At 47.3% G+C, this 20,780-nt stretch overlaps 1 protein-coding gene across 3 annotated transcripts in view; it reads right to left on the bottom strand.

The window, feature by feature from the left end:
• Window positions 1-20,780, bottom strand: part of DHX32 (DEAH-box helicase 32 (putative)) — a 53,002-nt gene that overhangs the window by 2,280 nt on the left and 29,942 nt on the right. For all 3 annotated transcript variants that reach the window (XM_049854863.1, XM_049854865.1, XM_049854864.1), the window contains exons 5-10: window positions 15,428-15,673; window positions 14,046-14,145; window positions 13,797-13,955; window positions 2,983-3,174; window positions 2,022-2,171; window positions 163-350 (exon numbers count right to left, since the gene is read on the bottom strand). In XM_049854863.1, the coding sequence (XP_049710820.1) occupies window positions 163-350; window positions 2,022-2,171; window positions 2,983-3,174; window positions 13,797-13,955; window positions 14,046-14,145; window positions 15,428-15,673 (1,035 nt within the window). The remainder of the gene's footprint in view (window positions 1-162; window positions 351-2,021; window positions 2,172-2,982; window positions 3,175-13,796; window positions 13,956-14,045; window positions 14,146-15,427; window positions 15,674-20,780) is intronic.

The raw sequence follows: 20,780 nt of genomic DNA on the forward strand, positions 1-20,780 counted from the left end.
TACGTTTAAATACCAAATCTTCAATAACGTAGGGGTTTTAGCTCTATTTTTAAGACACTGACATCAATAAAGTGATCATCCTAAGTGAAAGCCCCTAGCACCTGTCTCGAATGTGTGAGATTTTATAACGACCATGCTGCTGGCAGCCTCAGGCACCCTTACCTGCATAAAGTAGCCAGACAGAAGAGCTTTCTTGATGTTCAGAGTGTTCTCCTGTGAGCCAAAAGCGGCTTCTGCGTAGGGCAGCTCGATCCGCTTGATGATGTCTAGGAGTTCAGCTCGGATGACATCCGCCATCCTGAGCGCAGAGCAGTGGAGGAAGTGGTCGTGACACCAGTTTTCAACACAGTCTAGGAGGGAGTGGAGAACAAAGGCGGCTTAGAAGTGACCCGTCATGAGCTGAAGGCCCAGGTAGGAAGGCGCTGTGTACTCGCCTCTCCTAGAAAGGAAGACACCTGAAGGACTGGGGGGAGGGCAGCAGGGACAGGGATCTGGTGGCAGCTAGCTGGGCTACTCCCGGCCCTGCAAGGACGGGAGATGGCACCGTCTGGCAAACCTCATGCCAGTGGTTGAGGGTCTGTGATCCCATCCAGTGGCAAACAGCTGACCAAAGTTTATGATTACCCTTATGGGTTTTTGGGTTTAATCTGGGGTGCACCGGGGAGAGCTGGCTGTCTTTAGATCGATCTTCTGTCTCTTGTATACAGCAAGGATAACATGGCTACATATTTAATCAAACTAGGAGGAAAAAAAAAATCCTGTATAAATTCCTCTGATCTGTGAGAAAACCTGATTAAGAGAAGGCTGACTACTAGCCTGGCTTAGGAATTCATATGTTACAGTTAAGCTCATCTACCCATCCTAGCTGCAAATTGTATATTAAAAATCGGTCACCTGGATCAGTTTGAAGTCACCTTTTCTTGCCTCCTGTAATTATTTAAGATGGACCCTGAGTTGTGCCTTGACCTGGGAATGCACACAGCCGTGGTACAGCAGGCAGGAGACCCTCGCTTACCCTGTCCTGTCAGCTCAGGCAGGCTCAGCCACAAAAACATGCACTGGGTCAAACGGTGCCACCCACCCTGCTTGCTCTCAAAGGGCACCACCCCGTTCCCCGTGCACTTTCTAGCTCCGTCGTCAAAGTCCTCGTCTGCTGTCAAGTGCAGACTCCCTGCCCTTGAACTCCCCTACTGCCTTTCAGTTTGCTGTCAGGTCTTTCACTTCACTACTTTTCACACCATCCATCACAGCAAAGATGCTAAAAGATGCTTCAGAGAAAGTGAAGGAGAGATGACTTCCCCTCTTAGGAAAGGCACCCCGCGCTGGCCACCCTGCTTTGGAGGCTCCGACTTCCCCTCTTAGGAAGGGCACCCGGCGCTGGCTGCCCTGCTTTGGGGCTGTGCCCCCGCCACATTGCTTTGCCCTCTGTCCCTCAGGAGAGTTGCCACACGGGAGGAACTTCCAGCTCCCTTATTGCTGGGCACCCTCATGAAAACGACCTGCTCCTGGCGCCTACTCCGCCTCTGCCTTCACATCCGCCACCCTGCTTCCTCGGCACCTGCTCCTCGCCTCCGCCAAGCGGGCCACCTGGAGCCTCCCCTGGGCACGCCAGCCCAGTCTGCAGCCCTGCCAGAGCTGGCTGGTCACACTCTGCATCCTCTCCTCGTGTACTGCAGACAGCTGATTGCAATGCACGCAGCACAGCTAGGCCACGGTAGGCACACAGAGGTGTCAGCTCCTTTTCTCCCTCCCCAGACACGGGGGCTAGGAGCACTGGGCACGTCTCTATCCCCCCGTGCCACTGCTCAGAGCAAGCGCACTCTGCAGCCAGGCTGGGCTGAGCACCGGGACTCTATGAGAAAGGCCCACCACTGGCGCTCTAGCAGCGAGAGGGCGAGCTTCTACTTCTGAGGAGACACCTATGGGTGCACTCGGGTGGCCAGCTGGGCTAGAGAAGGGTGCGTGACCAGTGACAACTCGGCCTCATTCTGGGAGAGGACAGAGTCACGGCATTCACTTACGCTCGCCAGTGGCACGCAGGGTTATGTCTCGGTAGGCCTTGTAAACATTGATGAGCGTGAAGTGATCGCCCTCAGGGTGGAGAAAGGTCTTCCAGCGAGTCAAGGCAGCCTCCTCGGCGCCACGTGGCAGGTGCGAGAAGCAGTCGGGAGCTGGAAAGGGCAGAAGGTGGAGGTCAGCAATACTGACGTCTCCTCTAGCACAGCAGGCACAGGGGCGGCCATCACCGCTGGGGCACTACCACGCCTGCTCTCTGCACACATGAGCTCTTCTTGCTGACTCGTTCGCCAGAGAAACCCAGAGTGGGTCCTCAGAGTCCTCCCTCTCCTTTTCGGAGGCCTGCTTCACAGCTAGTGCCCCGCTGTGTCACAGTGACGGCAGGGATGGCAGAGGCTGAGGTGCAAGAAGAGGAGGAGAACTGAAGCTAACACACAGCAAGCAGCCGAAGCAGAAGTCACAGCACATAAACCAGGAGGGGTCCAGCTGGCAGGAACAGAAAACCACACACGTAATCCCCTGGGGGAAGAACACTTCCAATGACCCGTTTTTCTGGATCTGCATTGATTAGTAAATGTGGATGATGACCCGGTGATGACAGCCTAAGTTCCCAGACAGGCACCTTTCTGACCTCTGGTGTGACAGGCTGAAAGTTCACGGCTTGCCTGAACAATCGAGGGACCTGGGCGCTAGTCCACAGCGGCTCTCTCTTCAGCAGAAGCACACCTGGACACTGTTGCCATTTTGATAATGAAGCCCAGTAGCTTCTGAGGTATTTTTTTCATATTACAATAACTACTAAATTTTTTTCTTTCTGATGTATTGAAGTACTTCACTATCATTCAGTTTTAAAAACTGATCCTGGTGTCTGTGATGTACTTCTTGAAATATGATCATTTCAAATGGATCTCATTTAAATCTATACCTGGTGCAGAGTACAAAAAAAGAAGATCCTTCCGGGAATACCTGTTACCATGGCAGCAATTGTCAGCATCTCGTCTACACAGTCAAATTCACAGGATGCTAAGATGGACTTGGAGAGCTGTGGATCAAGAGGAAACTCGGACATGATGATTCCAAACTCAGAAAGGTTCCCGTCATTATCCAGTGCTGCCAGGTAATCTAAGTCTTCCAGCGCCTGCATCAGACTCTCAGGTGCTAGGAAAGAAAATAATAGTAATAACTGAAAAGTCTCATTCAGCTCCAGCCAAGATGCAGGACAAGTACCGGATTCACCCTCCTACCTGAAACACCAAAGATGGACAGAATGTGCAACAACGGCCTGTAAGACGCTGAACATCAGGCAATGAAGGACAGGGACTCCTGAGAAGGGGATGCAGACCAGAGGGGCCTGTGACTGCCCAGCTTCCTGCCTTGACAGTGTCCAGGCCTTGAGGGAGGGGAGCCTGGGTGCAGCCTGCTGGGCTCCTTGAGGATGCAGATGCTGCTGAGGGCCCAGGGAGACTAAGGTGGCCACGGTCTAAAGACAGAGGACCAGAGAGCAGACGGCTACCCAGAGAAAATGCACAAGGTCCCCTCCATCGGTCCAAGGGTATGAGGAAGCCACCCAAACCCAGGGAAAGAGCCATCTGAGAGAGTTAGAGGGGCTGAGAACAGGGCCTCCTCCCACCAGCAGGACTCCCAGGCCCTGGGCAGAATACACTGCAGGGGAGGAACCACCACTCAGGTGAACACTGCTCCAGTCCCAGCGAACAAACCTTAAAAGCGAGTCCTGAAAGGATCACACCTTCTCCAAGTACCCTCAATTCCAGAACAAGGCTCAAGGATATTTACAGGATACAAAAATATCCAACATCCAGCAAGGTAAAAGGTGGCATGTCTATCATCCAATCAAAAATTATGAGGCAGGAAAATACATCCCGTGATAAAGAAAAAATTAAGAGAAACTGACCCAGAATTCACACATAGGAGAGAAACTGGTAGACAAGAGCATTAGAAGAGTTATTTGCCTGGGCAAATAAGGATGGCAAGCCAATTTTCTCCATTTTTTCATTCTGTTTTTAAATTTTTACGATATTGATAGCCCACTGGTGTTTATATATGCTTAATTTCCACCATTTATTCCAAGAAAGGTATTTTCCTTGCCCCAGAAGAATATAAATATGTTAAAATAAACGTCTGTTGTTTTCACCTGTCTGGCATTTGGTAGAGCAACAATGGACACATGAAGGGCAAATACACATCGTGTACGTGTGACATAGTGCTGTACTGTTCTACCCCAGAAGCCGCAGGGCTCATGGGAGCCACTGGGCTGCTTCCATTTGTCTCTATTCCAATATGTGCATGGGGAGTGGGAGAGGAAAACTGTGGGGCCCAAGAAGCAATCTAGCCTGTCTGCACTGGGGGGTTCAAAGCAACAAATAGTAAAATCTCCTCATTGGCTTTCCAAGCTTTGACCATTAAACTATTTGTCAAGATTTCAGGCAAACTGAGTAAATCAAACCTGATCACCAACTCAGACTTGATTAACACATGAGAACTTGAAAACTACCACTATGGTTTGAGAAATAGCTCATGGATGCTGAAATGCAGTTCATAGAAATCTCCAGCCCTTTTGTTGGACAAGAGCAGAGGCAAGAAACAGGATTTCTGCCTCTGGCACCTCAGCTGCAAGAAAGAGATCAGTTACTGGGAAACGCAAGTGTCAGGGCGTGAGGGGTGGTGAGGGGCAAACCATGGCAAGCCTGCAGCGAGCCCCGTCTACATCTGCGTGAAGACTCTGAGGCACAGGCTTAATCCTCACCTGGTAGAAAATACACTTAATTTCCCTAGTGCTTCTGATGTATCACATCGAGACTTAAAACTGAGCAGAAGACCATGGCTTCCCAGGGATACTCCTGTCCTAAAGTGGTTGGTTTTTGTTCCCTCTGCCTGACGTGGGTGCTGGCCTGGAGCATGTGTGTACTACTCGCTCATTCTTGTGGACCCCTGGGTCAACCATATTGGCGAAGATGAGACTTTGAGACATCAACATCACCGGGAAGAAAACAGATGGGCTACTTAGAGAGAAAAGTTCCTGAGTTCCTTCAGTGAGCCGTAAAATGAAAAGCAAGAGAAGGTACAGAAAGCAGCAATAGAAAATGAGCATCTTAGATGAAATACAGCAGGAGGGGGCTGGGAGCACAAACTTAATTACTGGAAGCTTTTTAATAAACTATCAAAGGTGCTGCATCACAAGTCGCAGGATCCCTGGCAATTGTCCCTATTAGTATCTGGCTTGACAGCCAGGCTCTGTCCGCAAAGGGCACCTACTACTCATTTGCATGCCTCAAAGTGGAGCTGGCTGCACACAGGGTGACAGAGATGACTTCAGGATTCTGCTCCTGGCCCCGAAGGCAGAAAGAGAGGGTGTTCCCAGGGCTTTGTTATATCAGGACAAGTGAATGAAGGCAGATGGCACAGGTGAGGGAAGAAGCATAATAAATAAGTGAACAGGATTTGCTAACATTACATTCTACGTTTTAAGACATCTCCCCAATGTGGCCCATAAAATTCTCTTGGTAAAAAGCAGAAGGGCTTAGATGAGCGTTCTTCACGGCATGACTACATACGTGTAACCACGGTAAATAATGCCAACAAATGGAATATACATGTTTTAGAGGGCTCTTCTTTACAGTGGTGCAAAATCAGGCAGCTTTATTCTGAAGGCAATTTCCATAGGAACAGAACATCATTTTTATTAAGGTTTATGGCCAAATGCAGCTGCTCTTCCTGTAGGGTGGCACCCTGCAGAGTCAAGCGCCTCCCCCACTGCCATCACCCAGTAACATGAAGGCCTGGGGTGCGATCCTTCTTCACTGTTCCATGTGTCCCTGCCCATGGAACTCGGGCGTCAGGCTCCACACTGTTTCCCTCAGCAGAAAAGCTGGCTACAGAGAGGTCCTGCCTTTGTAACACAGGCCCAAGTCCACTGGCCAGAGGAAGGGGCTGAACCAGTGCCTACTCTGAGCAAGAGCACAGGCAGGGGAGGCGGCCAAGGTTCTGCTGTATGGTTTCTAGGACCTACTGTCTTGGGTGGCATTTTCCCTGTGCTCTTAAACCTATGCCAAAATGTTAGCTGTAGAGTGGAAGGATTCACAGGGTGACCTGCCCACCTACAAGAAAGTCTACTCAGGTGCTCAGCGGTTCTCCTCCAGCCACATCTCCCTTTTTATAATAATCTCTGTCCTACTTACTGTCTCGTTTGCCAAAATGACTTAACAATGCTGAATTTGTTCTTTCCTCTCAAGGTAGCTGGTACTATTCAAATATTATTTATACGTACTTTCCCACAAGTAAAAGTCAAGTTTTTGTCTACAATTACTCCGGGGGGTGTACTTAATGGCATGCCACGCCTCCTATGTAGCCCTGGCAGCACAGTGGTTAACAGCTCAGCTGCTAGCCAAAAGGTCAGCAGTTTGAATTCACTAGCTGCTCCTTGGAAACCCTATGGGGCAGTTCTACTCTGTCCTATAGGGTTGCTATAGGGTGGCTACGAGTTGGAATCCACTGGATGGCAACAGGTTTGGGTTGGTTTTTCTTTTTTGGTTTAGTGAGTGGCAGGGTCAGGATTGGGCCCTGGCCATCTGGCCAAGAGCTTGAGCTTTCTGATGCAGGCCTGAATGTGGGTGACCACATGCCCCAATGGGGCCAGGATGGTATCCCTCTCCACCCCGTCCAACTTAACTGTCAGTAGCACCTCTTCCACTCTCAGGGTCATCCTGGCCTGAATGATAAATCACAACACAGTCACTGTGCCCACCAGGGGCCTCCAGGGCATCAATGCTGAAAGTGCTTCTGCTCTGTGCAGAATCCCCCCCCAGACTTTGTCTTCACATCCTGAAAAGTTATTAACTTTGTTGCTCTCAACTTCCTCTGAGGTCCTCCCTCACAGACTCTGGGGTCTTTTTAGCATATCTGCTCACCTCCCATCTGAATAGAGCAATAGCTTCTGCGTGGTCTGTAAACACATTACGTGTAAACTTCACTACCTTAACATCCTAGGCCGTGGCCTGGGTCAGCATAACGTCAGCGTCCATGCTGAGTTCCCTGGGCTGCTGGCGGGGGCGGGGGCAGCCGCAACATAAATCCTGCCTCCCCACCCGAGGATCTGCAGCGAGGCGATTTGTGAGGATGCCATGTGAATGCACACTCCTTGGCCGTGTCTCCCCATTTCTTTTAGTACAGACTGTAAAATTTTAAGACTGTTCTGTAAGCTGTAAGGCAAAATCCCGAGTTTTCAGTGATTTCGAAACGAGCATGTCACTTCTCTAGTGTACTCCCAAACCAGGCTTGCGGTGTGCTCAGTGGCCCTCAGGAGGTCTGGATGGACTGCTTTCTTCTATGGTTACTAACCCTCCAGGGGAGGATCTGCCCAGTCCACAGGCACAGCCACTGCAGAAAAAACCACCGCTAATTCCTGCTGCCAGCACCCACACGGGCCTCTTTCTCCTGGTCTTGCAGGGCTGTCCCTTTTTCTTGAGGTCCTTCCCTTGTTTTATATGCTGCATCTGGCAAGTCTGAGTTGGGCTCACTTTTCTTTGTATAATACAAGGGATCACAGAGCACCCCAAAGGCAGGTGTCTTAGCACCACCAAAATGAGTTTTGCATCTGAATGCAAAGATGACATCTGGCATAGCCTTGTACGTTTTGGCTAGATTCTCCCCAAACTTTTGTCTAGGTATCACTGCTGTCCCAAGGTAACAGGCGTCTATGGCCATCCCCTTCCTTCCACGGGCACAGTCGCTGGTCTGAACTTCCAGGTCTAGAGAAATGCTTGCCGTGTCATCCATGATGGAGGTCTACCCCCAGGCAGCTGAGGAGGAAGCAGTAATGGATTTTTTTTTTTTTTAAATGAGGTCCATATCCAGGGAATTCAATTAATAGTCTTTAGCCCAGTTATGCCAAATGCATTTTCATACGGCTCACAGATCCTGAAAAATCACATCACTGCCTGCGTTTGTGCATTTCAGTTAGAATTAAAGGCAGCAGCTGCAAGCATCATCCTTTTGGCTTCCAAAGCAATGAGTCAGAGTTAATCCACAGTTATATTTCCCCCAAGCACAGCAGAAAATAGTTCTGTGAGCACTGTCAGGGACAAAGTGTGACCAGACCCTTTGTCCCCCATGGCAGCTGTAAGCCTCGTGGTAGAACAGTGTAGAGGAAGACCATGGAGAAGAGAGCACCAGGATCCACCGCCCGGCTGCACTTTGCTTTGAAAGCCCTGAATGGTACAGAGACTGACTTTTCTTCTCCCTGCAGGCCTGGCCCCCCCATGCCATCCCGAGCAAGCAGATGCCTACGACATCAACAGCTGGTGATATGGGATAGAAGAGATGAGTGGTGGGGCTGGAAGAGCAACTTTCAAACATGAAGCAGGTTTCTTCGGAGGACGGCCTCGGACAGGTCTCTGGAACATCACCATGGCTGATCAGCCTATCAGAAACGCCAGGCCACCAGAAGCTCTGGGGTCACCAGTGACAGATGGGACGGAAGGGGCAGGGACCCTCGCCTGACAGATTCCTTCTTCCTCAGGAAACAGGAGAAACTGCAAAGGGAAGGGTGGCTGCAGGAACACTGCCACCAGAATCTTCTAGCCTGTGAGGGCCTTGGGACCCCCACCCCCACGGCCCTACACCCCCTTTCTGTCCAACTTCCCACAATTTTCATCAGTCTAAGAATTTCTACATAAGAAAAAAGGACTGGATCTGAGTTTACCACATACGTTTTGCAACTTCGCATCACATTCTATGACCATTTCTTTCCTTACTCAGGACGCTCCCTGTTTAGATAGCCATATTTATCACAGAAGTATTCACTACCTAAGGTCGTTAGGAAGGGGCCAGGCCTAATGAACTAACTCCCCGTTCCTCAGGTGGGGAACTAAACCAGGAAAAAAAACCAAACCCGTTGCAGTCAATTCCAACTCATAGCAGCCCTACAGGACAAAGCAGAACTGCCCCCGTAGGGTTTCCAAGGAGCAGCTGGTAGATTCAAACTGCTGACCCTTGGTTAGCAGCTGGGCTCTCAGCCGCTGTGCTCTGAGGGTGTTTTCCAGCAAAAGTTGGAAAACACCCTCAGAGCAGGCAGTTAGGCTGGGACTCCTCGGCAGAGATGAGGTGATGCGCTGACTCTTCCAGGAGCACAGCTAGACCGCGCTTGAGAGAAATGGTTGGAATCCACGTTTCAAGATCTCCCTACATCCGCCATGTTTAGGATCCTGTCCTGCAGGTCCCTGGGTTTCTGCCTCCACGTCACTTCCCAGCCTCCTCCCTTTCCTCATTTTGGAACTCTCCAAACCACACTGTGCCCTGAGGTGTTGGTCTCTGAGCCCTCAGGGAGGCCAGATCCCTGCACCCATTGCCCCTGCCCAGGAAAAGCCTCCCCGGGTGCAAAGTCCTCCAGTTCCCTCAGTGGCTGCCTGGCACGTTTCATGTTGACTTAGCCGAGCAGGCAGCCAGGGGGAAGGGGCCACACATTTTGGCAGAACGTCAGTCTGCACTTTTCCCTGCAGGGACAGATGGCTCCAAATGAGTGAAAGGGCTCCAGAGGAAAGAAGTATCCGTACAAGAGACACAGAGCTCATGAGGCCCACCCTCTTAGAGGGTCCAGGGCTCCTCCAGGAGCAGTCTCTTCTGAAGATTTAAAATTGTAAAGGGGTCCCTAAAGTCAACCATTTTTCAGCGTTTACTGGGAGAGTTTCAAGGGTAGTGGTGGTTGGTTCAGTGGTAGAACTCTCACCTTCCATGGGGAAGACAGGTTCGATTCCCAGCCAGCGCACCTCAAGTGCAGCCGCCACCCATCTGTCAGTGGAAGCTTGTGTGTTGCTGTGATGGTGAACAGTTTTCAGCACAGCTTCCAGACTAAGATGGGCTAGTTAGAAAGGCCTGGTGACCAACCTCAGAAAATCAGCCAGTGAAAACCCTATGGATCGACAACAGTCTGATCCCATCATGCATAGGGTCACCATGTTGGGGCCAACTTGACAGCAGCTAACAACAACAAGAGGTTCCAGGGAAGGTCCCTGCTGGAGTCCAGGATCTATGGTGGTGGTCCCCAGATGAGGACCCTCAAGTGATGCTGGCGAGGGTTGGCGTGCGGCGAGCACTCCTTCCTGGGACATCCGGCTGGACTCATGGCGGCCACTCGCATCCTGCTCTTCTCTTATCCATGGCCCCTCACTGTGCCTTTCCCTCTACCTTTCCTTTCAAAGGTCAGCATCGTAGGTGACCCTCCATCACCCAAAATGGCCTGTTCCAAATCCTACCAGTTACTTTAAGAAATGTTTGAGAAAGAGTCATTCTAAATAACCTGTAGTTCTCAAGTGCCTGTAAATCCTATTGGTGCCCCTGGACAAAACGAAAAACACAGGAATCAAGCTAAAATGTCAGAAAATAGTAGGAGTGGACAGTTTCTACTTTTGGGCACCTTCTGCATTCAAGGCCTGCTGGCTGACCTCAGCTGTATACATTTGATAAATGCCATGAACCTAAGCACCAAGATTAACAGACCTATTCACCTCCTTGGTAAACATACTAAAAACTTCAACCACTGGCCCAAACGGTGGGAAAAAATTAAGAAACTTCCTTCCATATAAAGTACAGATAAAAACTAAGATATCAGCTGAAGGGTGATCGATGCTAAATCCTGGACCTTTATATGGGAATTCTAATACTCACTTAAGGAGCCCCGGTGGCGCAGTGGCTCAGTAGCTAACTGAAAGTCAGTGATTCACCGCGAAACATTTCATAACATGGAAGCATCCTGAAGGCATTATGCTGAGTGAAATTAGTCAAATGCAAAAGGGCAAATATTGTACAAGACCACTATTATAAGAACTCAAGAAATAGTTTAAACTCAGAGGAAAATATTCTTTGATGGTTATGGCGGGGGAGAGGGAGAGGGGTTTTCACTAATTAGATATTAGACAAGAACTATTTTAGGTGAACGGAAAAAAACACACAATAGAGACAACAGAAAGAGGTCATCACAATTGGACTAAACCAAAAGTAAAGAAGCTTCCTGAATAAATCGAACATTTTGAAAGCCAGAGTAGCAGGGGTCGGGTTTCGGGGACCATGGTTTCAGGGGACATCTAGGTCAATTGGCATAATAAAATCTATTAAGAAAACATTCTGCATCCCACTTCGGTGAGTGGTGTCTGGGGTCTTAAACACTAGCAAGCGGCCATCTAACATGCATCAATTTGTCTCAACCCACTTGGAGCAAAGGAGAATGAAGAACACCAAAGACACAAGGTAATTATGAGCCCAAGAGACAGAAAGGGCCACATGAACCAGAGACTACATCAGCCTGAGACCAGAAGAATTAGATGGTGCCCAGCTATAATCGATGACTGCCCTGACAGGAAACAACACAGAATCCCAGATGGAGCAGGAGAGCAGTGGGACGCAGACCTCAAATTCTCATAAAAAGACCAGACACTTAATGGTCTGAGACTAGAAGGACCCAGAGATCATGGTTCCCAGACTTTCTATTAGCCCAAGACTGGTACCATTCCGAAAGTCAACTCTTCAGACGGGGATAGGACTGGACTATAAGATAGAAAATGATACTGGTGAGGAGTGAGCTTCTTGGCACAAGTAGACACATGAGACTATGTGGGCAGCTCCTGTCTGAAGGGGAGATAAGACAGAGGGGGAAAGAAGCTAGCCGAATGGACACGGGGACACAGGTAGAGAGAAGGAGTGTGCTGTCTCCTAAGGGGAAGAATAACTAGGATTATGTAGCACGAAACAAAAAAAATAACTAGGAGTACACAGCAAGGTGTATATAAATTTTTGTATAAGAGACTGGCTGGATTTGTAAACTTTCACTTAAAGCACAATTTAAAAAAAAAAAAAAAAAAGCCTGCAATTCAAACCCACCAGCAACTCTGTGGGAGAAAAGACTTGGCAATGTGCTCTCATAAAGATTACAGTCTAGGAAACCCTATGAGGCAGTTCTACTCTATCACTATGAGTTGGAATTAACTTGATGGCACACAATAACAACAACAACAACACCCACTTAGTTTCAACAACATTAAGCTGCACCTCAGAGAATTAAGAAGAGGTTCAAAGGAAAACAGGACCTTGATTTGGGAAGTGGGGTGATTCTGACCTTGGGACCTGAGCTCCCCCAGTTCTCGGGACAGTAGGAAGACGGGGGGAATCAAAGAACTGCATTCATGATGTGTTCCTGGCCTCCTGGTGACTGCACTCAGCTAGGAGCCTCTGGCACATTCTGAGCCAGCTCTCAGGGAGGACTGGAACCACCAGAGAACTGTGAGAAAGAAAAGAAGGCACCAAAGACCAGGAAGGCTCTTTGGGCACATGGTTCAGCGACTGGGGATCTGGCCTGTTTTTAGGAGACACTACAGCAGAGTGATAGAGGACTCTGCAACCACACTGCCCGGGTTTGAGGGTCGCCTTCTCCATTTGCCTGAGTTACTTAGCTTCTAGGTGACTCAGCATCCTCATCTGTAAAATGGAGCAAATAACAGCACTTACCTCACAGGGTTGTTGCAATATTAAATGACTTTAATATACGTTAGCAAACAGTGAGAAATGCCATTATTCTTGAGAGGACGGACAGGTGTTAAATAGACAATAACAAGCAGAGCATCCACTGCTTTCTAGCTGGTTTGGTGACATGTTAAACAGCCCACACAGCCTCCCTGATATGACAGCCAGAGTGGAAGAAGTGTTTAACCAGAAGGCAGGAGGAGCTAACCAGGGATGGGGAAGAAACCAGGGGGCTGAGGAAGGTCTGGCTCCCATTCCTCAGCGTGTGGGGTTCACTGTGCCTGTGGCTCTGGCAGCTCTGTCACATGGGGACAAGCTGCCTGCCCTCGTGTTGTCTTAGCCTCTTTATGCCATATTCTGGTGGTTCCTAATAACGCAACCAGCCACGGGAGCAGTCACAGTCCCACTAAGGTCTGATACCAGATGGGAGAGAGCCAACACCTCTGACAGGACACAGTGCTTTTCTCAGTGCCCTCATTAGAGGAGACAGTCCTTAGGACAGAAACTCTCAGGTGGTAATTATAAAGCCTCAGTCCCCAGTTTAAAAATTTTACCTCCTTTGCACACAAGTTTGACCTGTATTACAAACAAAGAGAATTCTGGTGACTTTTCACCAGGTGATAGTATGATTCATGACGAAGGACCATCTGCCTACAAATGTCCCCACCAAGCAACTCTGCTAACGCTGCCAAGAATCCTGCTTTTACCCTCCACTGATTTTGGCCGTGCACCTCCAGACCCCACACACCCTCCTTGTATCTGCTGGCCTGGCACAACCTGTCATGCTCAAGTGTCCCATGGCAGAAAATTCTCCAGTGTCAGGACAGATAGCCCCTGAGGTCTTTTTTTAAATTACCTTTAGGGAATTTTTACCTCTAGTGGAAAAAAATAATGAGCCCTAGTGGCTCAGCAGTTAAGCACTGGGCAGCTAACTGAAAGGCTGGCGGTTCAAACCCACCCAGTGGCTCCTTAGAAGAAAGACCCAGCAATCAGGTACCGTAAAGATTACAGCCCAGAAAACCCAACGGGACAACTCCACTCTGTTACGTGGGGTTGGTTGCTAGGAGGTGGAATCAACTCAACAGCACCTAACACCATGGGCCGCGATGGGAAAAACGCTTCTGTACAAACTAAGCCCCCGGGCTTGCTTGCACCACCACCAAGTCTCAGCTGCTCTTAGGACTGGGGATGGGCATACCGGAAGAAGATAATCTCTGCCCAGGAGCTCTGCTAACACGTGAACACAAAGCTACCTGGCTGGTTCATGAAATCGCAGTGGCCCAAGCCCGCGATGTCTACCCTCTTCATAAAGAGCACCGTGCTGGTCAGGTTGGCCTCCTGCATTTCTGCTGGCTGCAGTGGCTTCATGTCTTTGGAGGCAAATTCTTCAGAGTACAGACAGAAGAGCTTGCCTAGAAGAAACCAAGGAGGGTGGCTGTAATGCGTCTGGGCTGTCTTCACGCAAGAATGTCAGCACTGCATTTTCACGTCTATCTTGCTACCTGAAGAAGACGGACCGAGGATCTGCTTTCGGATCTCTGCTCGGCTTTGGCTGATGGGCCGCATGATGAGGGAGTCTGCTCTTATCCTAGGGTTGTACACCTGTAAGTGGAAAGACAGCGTATTTAGCATCAGATAACTCAAGATTGAGCAGGCTCTCTGTGCTGTTTGCAGCACTTTACTTCATGAAATGCTTTGCTACAGACTCACTCTCTTTGTACAATATTCATTATTGTTTCACTTGCCTTGAAATGGAAACTGCAAGTGCTTTGATAAACGGATTTAAGGGTTGTCTGCTTTCATTGTGGCTCCAATAAATATAGGGCCTCTGTATCGCTGCTGAAATACCGGTGTGTCACATCTCGAAGCCCTACACTGGGGAATAGCAACGGATACTCATATGCCACCAGAGAAAGGATTATCATCTGACAGCAACATGTTTCTTCAAAGTTCTGTTCAACTCACCGGGGTCTCCTTGGCCTCACCTTCCTAACACAGACCGAGATTTCCCAGTCTAATAGCCAATACAAAAACTGCATATGGCATTAACAGTGATTTTTTACAGGTGGTTTCAGAAGTTGAATGATAGCCCTGTGTTCTCTGAATGGTGGACTGACACAATCAAGACCAACCCACTTCCCAGGAAACCTTCACAATGGCTGAGATCGTTCTGTCACAGTGAGACAAGGCTACTTAGAAGACCCATGGTCTCCTCGAGGGATAAAAGCCTACTCAACAGTGAAGACGGGCAAATGAATCAAAACTTGGGAGCTTCCTCTCAGGTCTCAAATGCTGCTATCTATACCTTCTGAAGTTCTAGTGCTTTGGAGAGTTTGAGACACCCTGTTTTCGTTTTTCCTAATTTTGTTTAAGGGTAGTGATAAATAAACAAATATATATTTAATTTAGGATAGAATTGTATCATGTCAATTATAAAGACAAATTTTGCTAAAATTCAGTCAGTGTACTTGAAACTAATTTTTAATAAACACCCTGGGGGAGGATGTCAATTATTTCGATAAAAGAGTTACCAAAAATACCCAGCTGATGTACACGAGGACAGATGAGCTCAGGGGCCAAGTACTTTCCTCTGCTGGTACCTCAGCTCAAGGAAACATACTGACAAGAGCCACCACCTTTGTGCTTCAGTGGCTGCACCTTTCCTCAGAACTTTTTCCTTGGGCACTTCAGTCAATTCAGTTAGCTTGTTTCCAGGCTGCCAAAATGCTAACGACAGGCAGTACCATGCGGAGAGGAGTTTTCTTACTGGCTGTGGTCATTCTTTTTGGCACACGTGACCGATCAGACAGAACGCTGGGCTCACACATTAAAATGACGGAAGCCCAGGAAGGCGACTCTGTGTAACCTGCTCCACGGTAATTACCTTTCGTCGTTCCACCCCCACATCAATGACAAATCGGACAGTGTTGCTACAGATCAGAGACTCTCCAGAGCTCGTTGTCAGCACCACTCGTCTCTGATAAACACGGCTTCCCTTCTCCGTTTCGTCGTTCGGCTTGAACAGCATACATTTCTCTTTCGGATACAAAGGAACCACCACCAGCTCTCCCAGATCTGGGTTTAAATTAGATCCGTCCTGACAGACAATTTCATATGCTTTTTCTATATCCTAAAGTGAAAAAGTAACATCATCTATGAGAATAGACAACAAACAAGCTTACTACTCTTTAAAAAGTCTGAGTTAAAGAAAACTACGGGCAACAGCCGCATAATCTACACAGGGGAGAAATGCCTGTGTTGTTACCTGTGTCGTTAAGTTAGGGGAAAAAGGTGTAACTGGGTGACAACTTTTCTTTAGGGAAGTTAAATATAATATATAAACAATTTCACTGCTGTTTGTCCAAAACAGGTTTTGTCTTGTGAAATGTACCATCTTTGCATTTATGCATTTACCCTATTTTTCTAGCTTCATGCAAATTTCTCCCGCCAATTAAGACGACAGGTAAACACAAGTTATTCTCACATCAAGAACAATGCATCACTATGCTTTAATGGTTGCAGAACTAAAAATTATCAAACAACTGCTGCATTTCCTATAAAAGCACTGGCTTAGTCATCCAGCGCTGCTGTAACAAAAATACCACAAGTGGATGGCTTTGACAAAGAGCAATTTATTTTCTTAAGATAAAGTAGGCTAAAAGTCCAAATTCAGGGCGTCAACTCCAGGGGAAGCCTTTCTCTCTCTATTGGCTCTGGAGGAAGGTCTTTGTCCTCAATCTTCCCCTGGTTGAGGAGCTTTTCAGGCACAGGGACCCTGTGTCCAAAGAATGCGCTCTGCTCCTGGTGCTGCTTTTTTGGCGGTATGGGGTCCCCAACTCTGTGCTTGCTTCCCTTCCATCTCTTGAGAGATAAAAGGTGGTGCAGGTCACACCCCAGGGAAGCTTCCTTTACACTGGATCACCGGATGTGACCTGGGTAAGGGTGGTATTACATTCCCACCCTAATCTTCTCTAACATAAAATTACAATCACAAAATGGAGGACAACCACACAATACTGGGAATCATGGCCTAATCAAATTGACACACAATTTTGGGGGACATAATTCAATCCACGACAAGCACATATACTGCAAACTCTGTTATCAGAATCTTTATCGGGAAAATGACTTTGACCCCGTCAGCATGTTAAAATAGCAGAAATGCAAGAAAACAGGCAGGGAAACATTCACTGCCACTTACATCTCTGTATGATTCCGGCATTCAGCAATGCCCTCTTTAATGTTTCCCTGTCAGATATATTGAGAAAAAGATAGAAAATTATTTGCAAAAAAACCTACACACAAATAATTGGTGTAATATGCTCAAAAGAAGAAGCAATTTAGGTAATATTTTTCAAATCATAACAATTTTTTGAACCTCATATACAGAAGATGTCACTTAATATTATTCTTACTCCTTTTTAATCTGTTTCTAAAATTTCTGCCTTCTTAAGGGCTACCAGGAAACCCTGGTGACGTAGTGGTTAAGAGCTACAGCTGGTAACCAAAAGGTCGGCAGTTCGAATCTACCAGGCGCTCCTTGGAAACTCTATGGGGCAGTTCTACAGGGTTGCTATAGGGTCTGTCCTACAGGGTTGCTATGAGTTGGAACTGACTCGACAGCAACGGGTCTGGGTTTTTTTTTAGTTTAGGGCCTAACAAACTACCAAATGGAAGAAGCCCCATTTACATTACTAAAAAAGATTTAATTAAAACTGTAAGTAGGAAAGATGACGTCCCGCGACGGCTAGTTTTTAAGACTCCATTCCATTTTCCATATCTCCAGCTCGTGTCTCCTTCCTTTCTAGTTCATTTGCAGAACAGGACTGAATTAACTCAAGGGTTCTGTAAGATGGACTTGTCAGAGGACTTGCCCAGAACACTGGGAAGGTGCTGTGTCTCTAAGAGCTGGGGGGCCGGTTTCAGGGTATTGCTGAGCTGCAGAGTGGCCCCAGCAGCAGTGGCAGGGCTGCTTCTTGGGCTCCACCCCAGAATTCGTGCAGCAATGTTCTCTTGCTCACCGTTCATTTTCAGCACACACTTGTTTACTTGGGATAGATTTTTTACCAAGCAAACAGCATGATTGTTCATCTTAATCAATGGAAGCTTGCAGATTGGGATAGTGAGAACAAAGCGATTTCTCCATTTTTCCATTTCTGCTCCCTTCGTCATTCTGATCCTAAAGGGCAAGGCTAAGCACTGGGGCGGACTTCTCCTGAGCCTTGCCCTGCTCAGCTCACAGGCTACCCACACGTTCCTCCCTGATGGCTACATCTTGCCAGCTTCTCAGCAGTGTCAGCCCTCAGCAGGTCGTCTGAGTGGGCAGAGGAGAGCCCTTCCAGCAGCCCACGCATGAAAAATTCCTATCAAAAGAAACCTTCAAATTGCACTGAAATGTTTACTCTTATTCTCTTAGGAAGCTGTTTAAAAAGCAATTTTTGCCACTAATTTTTATTTACTTCTAGGTACTAAAACTTTTTAGTTGTAGGTGGGTTCTAAAGTTGAATTAATGTTGAATTTTCTAAATGGGAGGGAAAAAGGAAATCTTCAGAAGACAAAAAGCAAAGCAAAATAGATATAGAGACCCCTCAAGCACAGCTGAGAAAGGGCTTTGAGGACATAATCTTCAGAATTTGACACGAGAAAAAAGTTCTTAAGATATGTATCTGCTGCTTCAACCCTTCCACACGTTCATCTCCTTGATTCTTCCTCGATGCGCATTTACATACGTGGGACTTCCCTGTAACCACCTGTAGAGGGACAGAAAACACAGCCACCCACAGCGAAGGAAGGCATCTAGAACCAAAAAAAGTGAGAGGAGACTCACAGCTGCACAGAATGTTTCCCAGGAAAACCAACATACAGACACCTCTGTGACAGCGTAAAGCCTCTAAGGCTGATCTGGCTAGATGGGCATTACCACAAATCTCCACAGATGTTTTCTGTTTATTTCACCTTTTGTTTTCAGAGAGAAAGACAGCTGAGTGATAAGGAACACCACACCGTGAATGCTCAGGGCTCTCAGTCTTAATTAAGCACCAAGGCACTGGGCAGCCCGTGGACCCGGGTGGGAGTGGAGAACACACCAGAAGACAGTGCCACCCCAGTGGGAACGGACCACTGGCTCGCCAAACCAAAGTGGCTGAAAATATTTCTGCAATTTACAATGTTGTATTTCTTATAATTAAAAAGTGACAATATGTTTCCATTAGACTGTTTGGGTCTGTTTTCATATGATATTTACGTGGTATGGAAGGTTTTACGAGTTTTATACAGAAACCAACAAAGTTTCAAACAGCATGGGGAAAAAATGACCAATAGTTGTTAACACAGATTTCGGAGCAAGACAAATCTCTCAAGAGATAAATTTCAAGGCCAGAGGAAAGGAACTATCTTAATGGTAACCCTGACATAGTAGTGAAAAAGAAAAAGCCCACTGGAATACTGAATTGTGTTCAGCTTGCCTGTGAGCTTTATTTTTCAAAAGCCCACTTTGGCATGTTTGCGTAATCTGACTCTTTTTGCAGAAGTGTCCTTTTTTTTTCCCACCTCTTTTTCAACTTTCAAATGTTTGGACTTCTAATTTTGCCATTCTTCCCTTCCTTAAGCTTTACCCAGTTACACTGAAACTGTCTAATTGTTTTCATAGATCCTTCTCCTATCTCCTTAATCATTTCATTACCTTTCTCAGGACTTTCCTGAATATCTTGGATCATGCATGAAATTTATTTAAGGAATGACCACAGAGAGTAAGTCACTGTCACGGGTAGAAGATCGCATTCACTTAGGATTCCAGGGGATATGTACACTCTGTACACGCACGCACACAAAAATGCTAAGTATGCTGTAGTTATTATTACCCACTGAGATTCTAAATGATTTTAAGGAAACAGATCAAATCTAAGTTATAAGAAAACTGTCTAAAGTTCCTAAAGCTAGGAGCCTTAGTCCTCCTTTATGCTTTGAATATAAAATTGAACACTCGGAAAGCACAAGGATACTTAGAAAAGGCTCGGGCACACAAGCTGAGGTACTTGTCTTTGTTCAGCAGCTGGCTCAGCCAATACCAAACGATCTCCTTCTGGGTTTCTACAAATTTGGGTCATGATCCGAAGACTAGTGCTTTCACTCTTGGTGTGATAAGATGGGTAGGGGAGAAAATGGCCAAGCAATTAGTTTCTAAGAAGTCGTATTCTTATCACAAATACACACCACGTCAACAGCATGCACACACACATAACACGAAGCATAGCTCACCTAGGAAATAGCGAGGGGGAGGGGCCATGCAGTTGACAAAAAATGTATAACGTGCCTTATTTGCATAATTCTTTCTATTTTGGAGGCTTTGAGATTCAGCCAACGGTAGTGGAGAAAGTAGGGCCAGTGTAGCTTCAATTAAAAAAAAAAAAAGGCAACCCCAAATGACACTTTGACTATATAAAAGCAATTTAACAGAGAATAGAAAAGATGCTCAGTTGTGTATTTTCAGTTCTTTTGAAGAGATATTTTCAAGAAATCCAAGTTAAGATCTTTCTCATTCATCTTTTTAAGAAAAGGAGCTCCAATCTAGGGAGAAGGGCTTCTGCATATGCTGTAAATGGTTTTTTTCTGCCTAACACCCCACCGACTATTTTAGAACATTTGTGGGTGATTCTTTGTTACTTAGCTCTCTGCCAAGCATGTGCTGATCTCCAGCAAATGCTGCCTGTCATAAGGAAGGCAACCATGAGTGTGCATACACCTTCTCCGCTGAGACACCGACTCAGAGGAAACCCGAGGCGGCCCTGAGTGTGCTGAGTCAGCATATACCTTCTCCACTGAGATCCTGACTCACAGCAAACCCAAGGCAGCCATAAGTATGCTGAGTCAGCATATACCTTCTCCATTAAGACACAATGAGGCAGCCATGGCTGTGCTGAGTCAGCATATACCTTCACTGAGATCCAGACTCACAGCAAACCCAAGGCAGCCATGAGTGCGCTGAGTCAGCATACACCTTCTCCACTAAGACACCGACTCAGAGGAAACCCGAGGGAGCCACGAGTGTGCTGAGTGCTGAGTCAGCATACACCTTCTCCACTGAGATCCCGACTCACTGCAAACCCAAGGCAGCCATGACTGTGATGAGTCAGCATATACCTGCTCCACTGAGAGATGCCAACTCACTGCTGGTAGTACCAACTTTTTGTCTGGGGCAGCACATGCTTCACCCTGCATCTGGATGGGAGCTGGCTCTG

Source organism: Elephas maximus, chromosome 16 (genome assembly GCF_024166365.1).
Source record: "Elephas maximus indicus isolate mEleMax1 chromosome 16, mEleMax1 primary haplotype, whole genome shotgun sequence".
Lineage (NCBI taxonomy): Eukaryota > Metazoa > Chordata > Mammalia > Proboscidea > Elephantidae > Elephas > Elephas maximus.